The following is a 15,508-nucleotide window of genomic DNA, read 5'->3' on the forward strand; positions in this document are numbered from 1 at the left end:
GTTTTCCTCAGGACTTCCGGCCCCCAGCGAATATTTCCCCCCTCCAAGGGGTTCAGACCAATAATATGCACTGACGGTGGATCTGCAGTCAACCCCAAAGGTTGCACAGCCGAACTAAATGCGTTAGCCTTGCGACCTTGCAATAGGCTAGGCACACGGGCGTTGGGGAACTGCTTGATCTTGACACCGTATTCTGGCCCCCAATTTATAACCGAATACTTTCCCCTCTTCCTTCGACTCACAACTTTCCACCTGTCTAAGACCGTTGAAGCGTTTACCTAAAAAGGTAGCCTCTGCTCTGGGCGTTTCGGGCCGGACCGCTCATCTCCGGATGGCGGTTTCCGGAAATCGTTTCGACACAGTAAGCATCAAAATCAGTGATGAGTTTCGCGTAGTTAATATCGCCGTACTGTACATGGCAATTGACTAGTGTCAAGAAAGGATCGTGTTTCCGATTGGGGCATCTCGACTATCAGGAAGCATAACCTGGTTAGGCTAACCGATTCCAGCATAGCCCCCCATTTTAGGCCCGACCATAGTCACGCGCTAAACCAGGCTAGGTATATCGTGCACTATGAAAGGTTCTCACGATCGTACTCGACCTGCAAGATTTGCTAAGAAGGTCTGGCGGAGAGGAGGGGGTCAGTGGGACCTGATTGGTGGCGGAGAGGCTGGAAACGCACCAACTGGTACGAAATGCACGTTTCCCAGTCTCCAAGGGCTGAGTGGTGAAGTTGTTATTTTTGTTTGTTGTTTTTTGGTTGTTTTTTTCTTTGCAGAAATCCCCCACCTAGTGGATCCTATTGTTCTCAGCGATCTCCACGGGAGGGCAGAAGATGATAACGTGGAAGAAGCAACCGCATTCTTACATAGATGTGGCAAATGGCGCCGAGAGCTCCATATACGAAAGGATCACCCTAATGCAAGGCCCGCGAGGCTGCTCACTCAGATTGACGCCATCTAATGTAACTCGCGGTGGTAACTAGATATGATGACTCTTGGTAAGCCTGATTGATACGAGACCATAAACTGTAGAGCTGGACGTCTTTGCCGAAGTGTTCTGAATTTCATTCATCGCACCGTACAACATGGCAAAGGTCTCCAAGAAAGTCAGTATAGTGATCACTACCGAGAAGACATGGAATACTGACTAGACAGAACTGGGCCACTCCCGATGGAGCGTGCACTAGCTGCCGTGCCCGGAAGATCAAGTGTGATAGAGAGAAACCCCAATGCAGCAGCTGCCTTGGGGATCAACATGAATGCATCTACTCCTCCCCTCCAAAGAGGGTCAACCACATTAAAGTGCTGTATGAGACATTCTTCCCCGTGGCCGAGACTTAAATTTTAACCCCCCCACTTTAGATGCGAGAGCTTCGATGAGATCCAGGATCGCTTGATCACCATGGAGAAACAGCTGTCCCGACTGACCGCGACGCTCGGGAATCCAAATGCCGCAGAGCAGGGTGGTATTCTTGAAAAGGAATCCTCCGTTCCAAATTCGACCAGCTTTGGTCATGTAGTGCGGGATACTGACGGCCAGATCGAGCGCTATCATGGCCCCTGGACATTACTTGCCCAGTGTCGTCAACTTGAAACTGACCTGATGTGCTGGCCGGAAGTCAGCACCCTCTTGACCCGAATGGTGCACGATACAATGAGACTGTCGTTAGACTCCTTTTCTGCAGGATTGGCAGACATGAAAATGTGTCTGCCACCACGGCAGCTCTTGTCCGTCATGGTGGAGTGCTTCCTGAAGAACGCCGACTACGCCACGAGTATCTTTGATCATCAATCTCTGTATCACGCGATTGACCGTGTGTATCAAGACCCTGCTAACCCAGAAGAGAAGCCTTGGGTCCTGTGTTTCAATCTCATCATCCTGCTTACCCTCGGAGCGGAACATCCCTTGCAGAGTGAAGACCCATTCGTAAGGCCCATGCTCCAAGCCGTTCATGTGGCTGCAGGGAACTCGAGATTATTTATGGAGCCAAGGCTCGTGAGCGTTCAAGCCCTGGCTTTGTTTGTAGGTCGATGATGACCACTATGATGATTACCCGACTAACTTTCTCTAGAGCCTTTTTGTGCAGCAATGCTATACCGACAATGAAGCCCTTGGTGACTCCATATTTGCACAAGCATGCCAATTGGCCCGTCAGATGGGATTGCCCCAGCCTTATGGGTGCACGTCCAACTCCATTCTAACCCCGGTCGAGGTAGACGAGCGACAGCGCGTGTATCAGTCGCTGTACATTCGCAATCGATATTCCACCACCGCGTCTGGCGGTCTCGTATGGTTGCCCAACGGCGTATCATCTACAGGTACCGTCACAGCACTTGCAGTACATTGGGAGCTTGCAAAGCTGCAAGATGAGGTACACCGACTACTCGGGGCTCCCGATCTTACCTCGTCAGATCGTCGCGCTGTGGTGGCCCAACTTCGCGAAAAACTCAAGCTATGGCAGGAAACTCGCCTATTGCCGTCACTTCTGGAGCCAATGACTGTGGATCGTGTTGTCCTTTATTTGGGCTTCTTGGGAACTCGCATGTACATCGGTATGGAGAGTAAAGAGACAGACAGAGAGGAAGTCCTGGATGATTGCCGACTCAGCTGTCTCCTACTCATCGTATCATGCACACAACAACAGAATCCGACTTTTCAAAGTCAGCTCCATGATCTTTTGCATAAGTTGAGCTCATCGCGCGAGAAATCAGATAATTTGTCGCAATCATCTCGAGCGTCTACCCCTTCATCCTCCTCATCCTCCTCTCATTCTACAAGTGACAGGCTAGCGCAACTTTCTCCATTGGCAGAGACATCCTCTACCAAAACTCCGCCAGCCACTACATCCCCATTACTTCCACTTCATCGTCTAGCAAAGGTGTTCCCCATCACCGCTATATTCATGCTCGGACGACATATTCTTGGCGTATCCCCCAACGGCAAATCTTCAACCCCATTCAGGACAGACACTGATAATAATTCGGACATTTGCATCCTCAAATCTTTACTACTATGCTTTCAAAGAAGCCCACCCTTTCTCGGGGTCAACAGCCAGCCTGATTCTTGCAGCTACAGACTTGGCCAAGCTCTCGACCATCTAGTCCACATCATCCACACCATGACCTTCCAACAGACCTCCCCGAGGGCTTTAGTCTCAAAAAGCCCAAATCACCACATGGAAACAAACGAGCATATCCCCAGAGACTTCACAGCCTCACAAAGCCTCCCCGAGGTCACCGACCTGTCTCGCTTCTGGTACGCGAGAGAGATGACCGGACATACACCCATGGACATCTCCATGTCCGACTTCCAGTCTGCGTGGACAGCTCCACAAGACTCGCTCAGCTCATCAACTATGCCGCTGCTTTCTTCCGACAGTTCAATCTACACACCGGCTATGGAGCCGACGCCCATCATGTCAATGTCAAACACACCCTTGGATCTTTCGGAGTTCTTTAGTGCTGAATCGGACGGCCAGGACGGATGGAATGTTGTCGGTGATGTTTCGAATATTATACAACAGATTAGACCACCTATAAAGAGACGTCGGACTAATGAGGATAAACTGGATTGAAGGCGTTGGTTCGTTGATTTTGCGTCGGAGCTTGTTCCGGGTTTATACAAGGCGTTGGTGAATCACATGCGCCCTGACTCTTTCGGTCTATACTCTTCGTTGTCTATTCTTATCCGCACGGTTTCTTCTGGGGCTCTTTCTATTTAATCTTTATGAAAGTGACGTTTCATAGAATGTGACGAACATTGAGTAGCTCTCATCGCCATGCATATTTAAGCCTCATGTGCCTTCCACTACTTACTTTCCACTCTCAAAGGAATCAGTTACCGTCTAACTTTTGAAAACTTGGGATATATAAATAGAACAAGTCTCTTTATACCCGCTGTTACTGAGAAGGTACGTATAAAATCAACCAATCATAGAAAATTTCCCTGCCCTCAGTTGTTCGACCGTTTTTATAGAGCTTTTCAACTTATGAAATGCAACTACAGTCTTACTTCTAGACTAACCATTTTATGAGCATCTAGTAAATTGATCATCAGGTAACAAAACCCAAAACACATCAAAACAACCACTCATATCAAAGTTCTTTTCTAAGACCAGAAGGTTCTTCAGGCATCATTATTTGTCGACGTTCACACTGTTAGTCACAGAGCCAAACACTTCCAAAGCATTCCCGAGATAATCCCGGACTCCCTCCAGGCGGGGGGTCATGTCACTCCCTAGAGGGAGAAGCTTCTCGGCTTGGTGGCCTTCACCCACTCCCTCGCCAATAACGACCTGGTATAAAGCCTGCATCGCTTTGTCCTTATCACCGTTGATCTGGATCTTCCCATCGACCATAAGATCCTGAACCTGCCCCACCACGGTCGTCTTATAATCCTCGGGTAAGGCGGTCTTCGCTAGAACGATCGAGTTCAAAAAACTAGTATTGAATGTTCCGAGAATGACAGTCAGAGTACGGATGTTGAATGGGGCAACTTCCTTAGCGAGGACCTTGATAAGAGCTATTCAAATCAGAGTCAGCTATCCCTCTTGAATGGAACCTCTGAAGTACAAAAGAAACCTCTTTGTCCTGATACATACCATCCATGCCAGCCTTTGCTCCGGCGTAAACACCCATAGTGGGCATGCCATCCAGTGAAGCACCACTACTCATGTTCACGATAATCCCGGATTTTCGCTGGCGCATGTGAGGCAGCACAGCCCGGATAAGTCGCAAGGGACCAAAGTACATAGTCTCCATCTGGGATCGTACCTCGTCTTCTTCGAAGGTCTCGACGGGGGCGAATGTACAATAACCGGCATTGTTGACTAGGACGTCGATGTGGTGGCCGTTAGCTTCCAGCTCGGTAACGATTTTGCCGCAATCACTGCTATCGAGATCAAGGGGGGACCCATTTTCCTCCCTTGGATTCGATCTCAGTGACGAGGTCGGGTGTGCGCGATGGATTGCGCGAGGTCGCAATGACTTTGTGTCCGCCGGCCTGGGCGGCGCGGGTCAAGGAGAGACCGAAGCCGGAAGAGCAGCCGGTGATAAGCCAGGTGAGCTTGGGAGTTGCCATCATGATGTTGATGATATGCAGCAATAGAGAGCATATCTGAACTTTAAGCAATCACGCGTCGGAGTTAAGGGTGCCCTAATGCCGCGAACTTTGAGTAAACCCGGATATTTTTGTTGTCAGACTCGGAGTTTGCGCATTTAATCTGGCTTGCTATAGATTAGTTGGGAAAAGAACGATGCGAGGGTAGAAAGCATGTCGTATCACAGCTAAAACCCCTAGCCAACTTTGTCATGTAACATGCAGTTAGTTAAATACTCAAGGCGTTGTAAATTCAACAATGCATTTCTTTCTGAAATATTGAAATATTGAAATAAGAGTATTGGAACATTCTATAGTATCTCGCAAACTGAATATATTTCAAGCATCAGCCTCGATTCAAAAACCCAGCCACAGCATCTCCCATCTCGACCGTTTTAGGTCCCTTGTCCATCAATGTGAAATGATTCACTTCATCCAGTACTCGAATACTCAGCCCCTCTCGTCCAACAATACTAGCCCACCCATCTGCAGAGAAATCTGTACGATTGTTCAACAACCAGATCATCTCCCGTGGATCATCGGGCCGAATCTCCATCTTTGGCCCGTTAGGATCTTTGCACACTCCATCGCGAGCATAGATCATCAGCGAAGCTGGCGCATTTGGCAGTGGAGACGGCTCATACTCGTCCAGGATAGTGATGAACGCATTGAAGTGTTCGAGCAGCCATTCTGGGGTCTTGGGCTTGACGCCGTTCTTAGTCGGTGCTGAGCCGAAGATTCCCAGGCTGTCGAAGAAATCAAACATCCTTTTGGGTGGGTTCTGTAGACCAATTGGGTTGGGCGAGTCTAGCAGGACGAGGTGGGAGATCTTGGCTGTGTTTTGTTGCTGGCTCATTTGTCGGATTGCTTCGAAGGCAAGGATTCCGCCGGCTGACCAGCCTCCGAGTGCGATGGATGCCTTTGTGTTGCCTTGTGCGTGAGCTCCTTGGATGAGTCGCTGGACTTCGGGGAGGTATTGAGCGACCATGCTAGACATGGTGATCTTCAAACGTGTCATCTCGGTGGCTGTCTTGCGCCAGGGACAGTTCAACCCGTACACGGCCACGGTGCTGGGAGTCACGGCTGGGGCTAGCGCTGCATAGGACGAAGCGGATCCGGAGCCGTCGGGGAACAGGAAAAGAATCACCTGGGCAGTTTTGGGCGAGCCGGAAAGGAGAATCGAAGTCGCCTGGGGGAGAGACGAATTCGCATTTCCGGGCGCTGTGGCTGGGATGGACTTGACTTGAGAAATCGAGGGAATCTGAGGCTTGGATGGGGAGACGCTAGGCTTTGCCTGTGGCTTTTCAAGACCCATAACATTGTAGAGTTCCTCTTCCAATTCTTGCACTGTCTCAAGTTCCATCAGCATGCTGCCTGGAATCTCAACTTGCAAGAGCTCCTGGAGTCTACCACTAATGGTAAGCCCAAGAAGTGAGTCCACGCCGATATCCGCTAGACATGTGTGGGACTTGAGCTCATCCATAGCAACCTGGGTCTCTTCAGAAATGACCTGGCGCAGGACTAGGGCAACCCTCGCACTTTCAGGAGAAGAAGACGAAGATCCATCGCCGTCTGGGGTCAAGACTCCCACGGAAGTGGCGCGACTGGAGGCCTGGGATTCAGCAAAATAGTCTTCTTCGCCGCTTGACGTGCCACTGGGTGTATCTTCTTCTTCTTCTTCTTCTGTGTTTGCCACTAGAGCTCGAAGTTCACCCACTGTAGGCTCGTCAACGAACAAAGATGATGGGAAGTCAAGACCCATCTCGTCCCGTATTTTGGCAGTAATAGTCAAAGATAGAAGGGAGTCTACTCCAAGATTTGCGAACTCGGCATCAGGAGTAAGATCGGACATTCCAACACCCACCTCCTCGCTTATTAAAGCTAGAATGCGATTGAACACATTCGAGGAGGACTGCGAAACTGGCTTTGGCTTGGAGGTAGCTTGACGGACAGGCGGTGATGGGGCTGATTTTGCGGGAGCTTGCTTCACAGGAACTGGAGGAGAAGCTTGCTTGGCCACTGAGCTGGGCTTAGGGCTGTTTCCTGGGAGGAGGTGGTCAAGCGCACGACGGGGAACGCCTTGGAACTAGGGAAAGTTAGCTTGCAGTGAATAATCATGAAAAGATAGACAAACCGTAACACCCTCAAAGACGGCAATAATACGACCCTCGTCCAAGATATACGTATCTCCAGCGTAAGTTGTGCCCTCAACCAACTGCATCCGGTTGTAGGCCTGGTAAGTCTTCTTTTCCTGGAAGGGCTCCGCAATGCGCATAGTCTCCCACCCATGGTTGATAAAGACCTGATCCTTGCTGCTGACTCCATCGTTGGCATTCATGATGAACCCAGCCACACCACCCAGGCTATCAATCCACCGTGGGTTGATGCAGAACTCCTCCTTGCCAATCTGGAACTGAACGGTAGATACCGCTTCCAGTCGATTGCTGTCAAGGATGATCTCCGACATGCCCTGGTAGTCTTTACTGTAATCAACAAGAGCAGCGAACAGCTTGTAAGCTAGTCCACGCTTGATGAGATGCGTTTCTGTGTTTGGATTGTGAATGCTAGCATTCAGGGCATCGATGCGCGCTGTGATGAAATGAGTGTTGCGCTTCCACTCCTTTAGCCATTGGTGTTGCGGGAACACATTGACTTCAAACTTGGCATGTGCTGTTGTGCGTTTTCCTGTAGCGTTGACACTGAAGATCTCCATAGCAATACGATTGGCAGCCCAGTCTGCATTTGCTGAGAAGCGGAACAGATGCGAGGTTTCATTGGTTTTGGCAATGAGAGGATTGAATACTTTGACGTTTGCCACATCAAGGCCGGTAGTAGCAGGTGGGAGCTGGTTAGGGGAATGGCGCACCAGGTATTCAGCCACGGTGAAAGCAAGATCAGCGTACATTGACTAGAAATAGATGTTAGCCATATCTTCCCTGAGGATCGAACTACAAGAGAGTTAACTTACCGATGGACACAGAGCTGCTCCATTGACAAGATGTCCCTGCAGCACAGGAAGCAATCTCTCGTCAAAGATATCGGACTCCACCATCATATATGAACGGTCGGTGCCATGAGTCTCCTCAACTATCTGCTGCGCACACGGAGAGAGATACTTTCGTACAGGAGCCGGTGGTGGTGGAGCAACCTCTTTGGGGGCTTCTCCACCCTTTGTCAGAAGGAAATCATTGCGGTATGGAATCCAATGGTTCTTCAAATCCCATGAGTATCTAGGAAGCTCGGTGACTTGATGGGCTGCTGGGAAGTGGCGATGATACTCGTTCCAGTTGATGTCAAGACCTGCCAGGTATAAAGTCTTTAGTCCGGCAGTCAAGGTCTGGTATGGATCAACCTTCTGACGCAGGGTTGCAACGGTCTTCACGCGCGAGTCAATTGAACCCTTGACCATGCCGCTGCATACAGGATGAGCACCGATCTCAAGCCAGATCGTACGGTCAAGGTCTGCAAACTCCGTAGCAGAGGAGAGGGCCTCGGTGAAGTTGACCTGCTTTCTGCAAGCGGAGGAGAGATATTGAGAGGTCAAAGTACCTTGCTCTCCAGCAGGTATAACCCTTCCTAAAAGTGGCGAGAGGACCGGGATGGCAGGAGGGTTGTATACCACTCCCTGCGATGCACTCTCTTCAAATGCTGATAATATAGGCTCCACCTGAGGGGAGTGGAAGGCGAATGGAACATCCAATTTCACCACTTCCACTCCCTTTTGTGCTGCCTGTCGCGAGATCTCTGCAATCTTGTCTCCTGGACCGGCAATCACATGGCCTGAAGGCTGGTTTGCACAAGCTATCTCGCACTCATCACCCACAAGTGAGGCTCTCATCAATTCATTGGCCACATCTTGGGATGCCTTGATTGCAAGCATCGAGTGTGTCCCGCGCGTGCACAATTTCTCAAGCAGTGCTGCTCTCGTTGCTACCAAGTAGATCATGTCTGCTGTCCCGATAACACCTGCTGCATATAGAGCAGGATATTCACCGAGACTGTGGCCGATTACGGCTGCTGGAGCAATGCCCCAGGACTTCCAAAGCTCGAAGAGAGCAACTTGGACACAGACAAGAGCCAGCTGCGATACGACCGCACTGACATTTGGAACTTCCGCTGCGGTGACGGTCCCATCAATGAGACCGAGGAATGATGGGAAGCCTTGAATTTGAGCTAGGCGGTTGAGCTTGAGAAGGGTGGTGCGGAAGGCATCGTTCACGGTGAATAGCTGCTTGCCCATCTCCGCATATAGGGTTCCCTGTCCAGAGAACATGAAAACCAGTCGTGCCTGCTTCTTAGGACTGGCAGGGATTGGTTTCAAGTCAGAAATATTTGATTGATTCTCCTGCACCCACGAATGGAGAGCCGATTTGATAGATTGCAGGTCAGAACCAGACACAGCAAGGCGATAGTTGTGATGCATTCTTCGGGCTGTTGTAGTGTATGAAAGGATAGCAGCCGATACAGGTGTGCGCTTTGCCTCAAGGGATGCGACAAGAGAGTTGACATTGGACAACAATGACTTTGAAGACTTGGCGGAAACAGTGACGAGCTGTGTGGAGCGCGCATCCTGCATGTTTTCCATTGATTTTGGAACTGGCGCATCCTCCACCAACATAGCGGTGTTTCCACCAGCTGCACTGAAGTTGTTCAGGAACACTGCACGTCGACCAGAAGGAGCATCCTCACGGTGCCATGGCTTGATTTCGAAAGCAATGTTCACACCTCGCTGAGCAAGATCAAGTGGGTAGTTATGATTGATGCGATTCTTGATACCACAGTGAGGTGGGATCTCGTTGTGCTTCATCATCATCATGACTTTAATCAGTGAAGAGACACCCGATGCAGACTCAGCGTGTCCAATGTTTGCCTTGGCGGAGCCCAGATATAGTGGCCGCTCTGGACGCATCTGCGTTCTCTTGTACTCAGGAACAAATGCTGACAGGACTGAGTTCATCTCAGTAGCATCTCCGGCTTGCGTTCCAGTGCCGTGCATTTCAACATAGCCGACATCAGTGGGATCGATACCTGAGTGGCGCATAATATTCTTGAAAACGCTGACTTGATCACCCTCATGGGGTCGGGTGATACTCTCTGTTTGACCACAATGATTTGTGTTGGTCCCTAGGATGACACCGAATATTGGGTCACAGTCCGCCTCAGCATCTTCGAGTCGCTTCAGAATAACGGATCCGACAGCGTCGGATCGACAATATCCATTGGCTTCATCGTCGAAGGCATTGCAGTTTCCTAACACATGTCCTGTCAGTTTCTAATCGTACGTTATAGATCGAATAGACCCACCAGTCGTCGACAGGAAATGAGCGCGATCTAGACCTGCAAAGTTGTCCGGGTTGGTCAGTACATTGGTGCCACCAGCAATAGCTGTATCGCATTCTCCTCTCCATAGATAGCCACATGCAGCCTGGATAGCAGCAAAACTGGATGAGCATGCGGTATCGACGCTGAGACTAGGCCCGGAGAAACGGAAGAAATAGCTGATACGGCCAGGCACAAAAGCTCGATTGCCACCAGGAATGAAGTATGTTCCGATGTCTTGACCGCTGTTGACTTCTCTGTAGTCATCACTAGTCGTGCCGAAGAAGACAGCCACGCGGTCCTGCTGCGTGCTCGCTGTGCGGTTGCGTACCATACCAGCCATCTCCATGGCTTCGTATGTGGTTGTGATGGCTAACCGTTGAGCTGGATCAGTGTTTTCAGCCTCCTTGGGAGACATGTTGAAGAATTTGGTATCAAAGAGACCAGGCTCATCAATCCAGCATCCATACTTGACACGACTAGTATTCTTCTTTTTGCTGGTCGGGTCATGGTACTTCTCCCAGTCGAATCTTTCCTTTGGAATCTCGCGATGGACATCTCGGCCAGCCCTAAGGAGTTCCCAAAAGGCTTCGTTGGACTCTGCGGAGGGGAAACGACCTGAATATCCGATGATGGCAATCTTCGACTGATCAAAGCGCCCTGTGGGCAAGTTCTGCTCATCTATCCGGCCGGAACCTGTCACATCACTGATTGTTACTTGGAGATCTTTTTGCTTCGTAAGCTCGGAGGCGATCATTGTGGCCGCATTGCTAGAGAATGGAAGGATTGCACATTCCTGAGCACCCCCCTGTGTTGACCATGCCCGACACGAGTCAAGAATCAGGTCCCATCGAACGGGCTCCAAAAGAGTCTCATGCACGACAGAGCGCAGTAGAGCAATAAAGCTGGGAGCAGAAAGTGCCCGTCCAGTGGCAGAGGAAAGCAGAGGCAATCGAGGTTGGCGCTCGTTTGTCTTTGTGTCCGCTAACTGTCCAACTATCTCTTCGACATCCGCTTCACAGAACAAGTGTGCTGCATGATAGGGAGTTTCAATCTCCAGTGATTTATACTTTAGTTGGGTCGAGTTTGTATCCAAGAACTCTTTCAAAACTGAGGGATTTCCGCTTAGCGTGACCGTCTGACCGGCAGTAGCGGCACTTTTCCAAAGAATTGAATCACGAAGGGGTGTCTACAAATCATGAAAGGTAAGTACTACATACTTTGCGATATCTGGGTTGAGAAAGCATACCTTGACGGCCATGTATTCCCGTGCCATTTCCTCAACGCTCTTGTCTCCCCGAGAGCTCACGGCGACAGACCATGAGGAGAACTTGTCTGACTGAGAGCGAGACGAAAAGCTTTGGGAAACAAGGAAGGAGAGCAAAGCTGTTTTGAAGGCCGCAATACTAGCTTCAACACCATTGGTGACGAAGTCTGACAGATTATAGGAGCAAGCTAGGGCTGATGCGGCAAACCCGCCTGTACAAGGACCAATGAGACAGGTATTTGCTGGAGGGAAGGTCCTAGACCCGTGCGAGAAATATCTATCTGATGATTAGCAATTGAAATGAGCGAGGTAATGAAAATGGTTCCTTACACAATACATTGGGCCACTTGCTGCACACTGAGAAGGAAGAATGCAAGCACTGGAGTTCCGCTTGTCTCACCGAGTCTTGAGATGAGGTCAACGAGGGTAGTGAAATGAGGGATAAGATCTTGTTGTTCTAGAGGCAGCTCATCCAGTAGTCTTCGTAACGAATAATTCACTCGATCAAAGAATGAAGTAAGAAGCGGGTTGGTCTTGACATGCAAAAGGCGCTTGAAGGAGTCTTCCAGATTGACCAGGCTCAAGTCACCAAACAGGATGACTTGACGCTGTTCTGTGGGCTTCTCGCCCTCCATCACAGTGACTGCCATGGCTGGCATTCAACGATATTGGTAAAGCGAATGACTATTGGAATGCCTTGCAATAGTCTACTCTGAAATGCGAGCAAGACCCTCACACAGCTCGTTTTTAAATATACATCGTAGTATCTGGCACTACAATCTGCCGAGAATCGGGAATAAGCACTCGGGACACGGGGCCCGAAGACAAGTTTTCCAGCTGGTAAGATCTAGAATCTGGCATGAAAAGAAGACACCCAGCCTCCGGAGTGATCGCGCCCGTATCGCTCGACTTTCGTCCAGGTCCAAGGATTTTCGGCGCCCGAATTGCTGCAACTTCTGTATGAGTAAGATTCTTGCCACTCAGACTCTTGGCCGATTGGACAGGCTTTATTGGAGGCCTGGCTGGGAAATTAATTAGTTTCCCGTGGATTGGTCAAGCTCAAAAGTACGTCCACCGCGGTATAAGACCCTCTATCTATTCAGGCGTTTACCTTGTGAGCTCACTTCAGTCCCATCTCCAGGATATCTTCCATTTCAGCCTCTCTCTCCATCACTGCCTTATCGACATTATGTTCGCATTCACCGTTTTCGGATACAGAAAGGATGGAATGAGCGAGGAGGACTACCACAGCTATATCAGCACGGTGCACTCTGCTCATCTCAAGGCACTACTAGCCAAGAACGACATTGTTTCGTACACCATGGTATGAGTTGGTTCCTGTCATATAGAAACATGAAGAAATAACATCCCCAAAGCAACACAACACATCCGCAGCCAAGGCTGAACTCATGAGCACCATCTATAAAGATCAGATGCCAGATGACAAGATCGCCGACTGTGACGCCCTTGTCCGTATCGTCTTCAACGATGTCCAGGATTATTTGCGTGTGAGGGAGGACCCTCACTTCCTGAACGTGGTGAACCCAGACCACGCCAACTTTGCAAACTTCCCCAAGACAAAGTTTGCAATGGGATGGTATGAGGTTCATGTTGCGAGTGGACAAGTTGTATCCTAAATGGGCCTTTTTTGATGGGAGGCAATGAATCTGAAATAGTTGTCATTTGAGGTGGCTCGATTTCATGATGGAATCCTGCGTGGATAGCCAAACTCTCGACTCATCCCTTAATCAAGAATAGCTAAATACACGAATCTTCTGACTTTGCTCGTATTAATCCTCTAACTGGACTTCCCACAAGCCCCGACAGCTATGAGACGTAAATCTCTGTTCATACTTGATCTGCACATTTGATTAATTGAAGTTCTCACAGCATACTGGGAGGAAAAAAATACCTTGAACTCGGGACTAGCAGATTGAATGAGCTGACCCCATTCAATGGATGTGCGTTGCTGCACATTATGCATTGTCATCAACGTCACATCTCTTCTCCGGAATGCTCTTTCCACATGAGTCTCAAATGTCGACCACGTAGGAGAGACCAGATCGCTGATAAGGATGCGAGGCTTGGTATGATGTCTCATTGCCGGCAAAATGCTTCGCAATATCGTGAGAACCTCCTCGTCCGGGTGATTCCACAACACTCCTCGCAAGAGAAAGACGGTGGCATCATGGCGATTACTGATCTCTTCGATCTTCCTGGGGGCAAAAATATCCCTTTGGGATAAGATTACCTGCCACTTCAGCTCACTTTCCAACAGCTGTTGTCCTCGACTGATCAAATCAGCCGAAGTGTCTTGGACATCGAACTGGATCTTCGGAAACAGTGTCGCTAGCTGAGACGAGAAAGCTCCGGTCTTGCCTTGGATTTCAATAATGCATGGTGTCTTCCCGTTCTGAACATAGCTGGACTCTTTGATCCAATCCATGATCATGTCATTTCCAGCATCAAGACCTGATATTCGGTGTTAGTACAACGCAATCCAACAAAAGATGTCATACTACACCTACTTTTTGACACGCTCCCCATAGCCGCTGCAAACCTTTTACCCTTCTCGGGATTTTTCCTGTGCCAATCATACATAGGCATCCCCCAACTGTTTTATTCGTCAGATCACGAAATCCATCGAGTAGCGCATCACTTACGCAAGTTCAAACGCAGCCTCTCCTGTCCAGAAAGGATTTGGCTTCCGCAGCGAATCAGCCAAATGGGCACTCGCAACCCGCGTTTCGAAGAGTTGAAATCCAATAAAGCTTTTGTAGCCTTTATCCTTGACTAGAGTTTCCGAGATCGCCGTATGTCCAAACTCGCCCTCGGTAGGCTCACGTAGGATTCCAGTTGTCGCGACAAGCCGGCAAATACGGAGCAACTTGTCGGCTGGCAAGCCAGTTTCCTGTCCGAGGTTCGCGATGGGAATGGTCGATCCGTCTAGAGGGATGTGTTCGAGGACATTGTGATCCAGTAGCGTGTACAGCGCTCCGTGTTCCCAATTGACGGATACATATTCGTGCAGGAAGCCGTGAGGGCCTTCGAGGAGTGTTCCGAGATTCTGAGTGAGCGCTGTAATTTTGGCTTTCAGGGCATCGAGTTTCTCATCGTGTGTGGTCCAGAGATTGGAGGTGGCGCCTATATCAAGGTTCTTTGGGGGAGCAATGTTGCTATCTTTCAATTGTTCCGATAGTTCGGATGTGCTCGCCAGGATATCCTCGGCAGTCTTCAAGAGAGTGTTTTCATCCATGATTGGCTGGGTTTGCGAGATCTTGAGACTTCTTGGGGTTGCAACAATATAGCAGAAAAGCTAGTACAAGGGCAAAGCAACAGGCTCCTTCAGGGCTTATACGATAGAATCCCAACATATTATCGGTCTCAAATCTTCCCCTTTAGACTATCATCGCTTTAATCGGACAACCGACTTCCGTTGTGTCGCAAGTTTTCCTTTCGTCGGGAGCACGGGGTTCGGGCGCCGGGGCCGAAAAAAGTAAGCACCGCAAATGACGGATTAGAGCGTGGGACCTTTTCTAGAATCTCCAATAATTCATTGTTGGGAATCATAGCAAGGAACACTTTGTGCTTTGAAATTGGTACTATGTAGGCTCTAGCTTTGCATTACTAATGTTAGTGATCTACAGTATAGTGATCGACAGTATAGATCGTGTCCTATGTCAATCCGCAAGAAAAGCGATACCCGCTTAATTGAACATAGTCAATGCTAAATATAGAGTCATTCTGTGTAAAACTCAATTCCTCATTCACATTTCTTCGCTGATTACTGATAGAAACACCACGGATGATATTGTTTAAGA

General features: G+C 49.3%; 5 protein-coding genes across 5 annotated transcripts; 2 read left to right on the forward strand and 3 right to left on the reverse strand.

Moving 5' to 3' along the window:
* Window positions 1-1,088: 1,088 nt before the first annotated feature.
* On the forward strand, window positions 1,089-3,578 carry N7511_010837 (uncharacterized protein; the record flags this gene model as incomplete). The annotated part of the gene is made up of 4 exons (XM_057133214.1): window positions 1,089-1,109; window positions 1,159-1,310; window positions 1,366-2,026; window positions 2,076-3,578. 4 exons carry the CDS (start codon window positions 1,089-1,091, stop codon window positions 3,576-3,578), a joined length of 2,337 nt encoding a protein of 778 aa, XP_056981202.1.
* Window positions 3,579-4,139: 561 nt separating this feature from the next.
* Window positions 4,140-5,086, reverse strand: N7511_010838 (Short-chain oxidoreductase; the record flags this gene model as incomplete). The annotated part of the gene is made up of 3 exons (XM_057133215.1): window positions 4,140-4,525; window positions 4,605-4,866; window positions 4,916-5,086. The coding sequence occupies 3 exons, from the start codon at window positions 5,084-5,086 to the stop codon at window positions 4,140-4,142; spliced, it is 819 nt and encodes a 272-aa protein (XP_056981203.1).
* A 361-nt stretch (window positions 5,087-5,447) lies between these two features.
* Window positions 5,448-12,346, reverse strand: N7511_010839 (type I polyketide synthase; the record flags this gene model as incomplete). The annotated part of the gene is made up of 6 exons (XM_057133216.1): window positions 5,448-7,187; window positions 7,236-8,009; window positions 8,070-10,351; window positions 10,406-11,609; window positions 11,670-11,964; window positions 12,018-12,346. 6 exons carry the CDS (start codon window positions 12,344-12,346, stop codon window positions 5,448-5,450), a joined length of 6,624 nt encoding a protein of 2,207 aa, XP_056981204.1.
* Window positions 12,347-12,876: 530 nt separating this feature from the next.
* Window positions 12,877-13,324, forward strand: N7511_010840 (EthD domain-containing protein; the record flags this gene model as incomplete). Its single annotated transcript, XM_057133217.1, has 2 exons — window positions 12,877-13,011; window positions 13,064-13,324. The coding sequence occupies 2 exons, from the start codon at window positions 12,877-12,879 to the stop codon at window positions 13,322-13,324; spliced, it is 396 nt and encodes a 131-aa protein (XP_056981205.1).
* A 153-nt stretch (window positions 13,325-13,477) lies between these two features.
* N7511_010841 (O-methyltransferase) lies at window positions 13,478-14,943 on the reverse strand (the record flags this gene model as incomplete). The annotated part of the gene is made up of 4 exons (XM_057133218.1): window positions 13,478-13,546; window positions 13,600-14,159; window positions 14,216-14,301; window positions 14,351-14,943. The coding sequence occupies 4 exons, from the start codon at window positions 14,941-14,943 to the stop codon at window positions 13,478-13,480; spliced, it is 1,308 nt and encodes a 435-aa protein (XP_056981206.1).
* Between the last annotated feature and the right edge of the window lie 565 nt (window positions 14,944-15,508).

The sequence above is a fragment of the Penicillium nucicola genome (assembly GCF_028828085.1).
Source record: "Penicillium nucicola strain IBT 29836 chromosome Unknown utg000010l, whole genome shotgun sequence".
NCBI lineage: Eukaryota > Fungi > Ascomycota > Eurotiomycetes > Eurotiales > Aspergillaceae > Penicillium > Penicillium nucicola.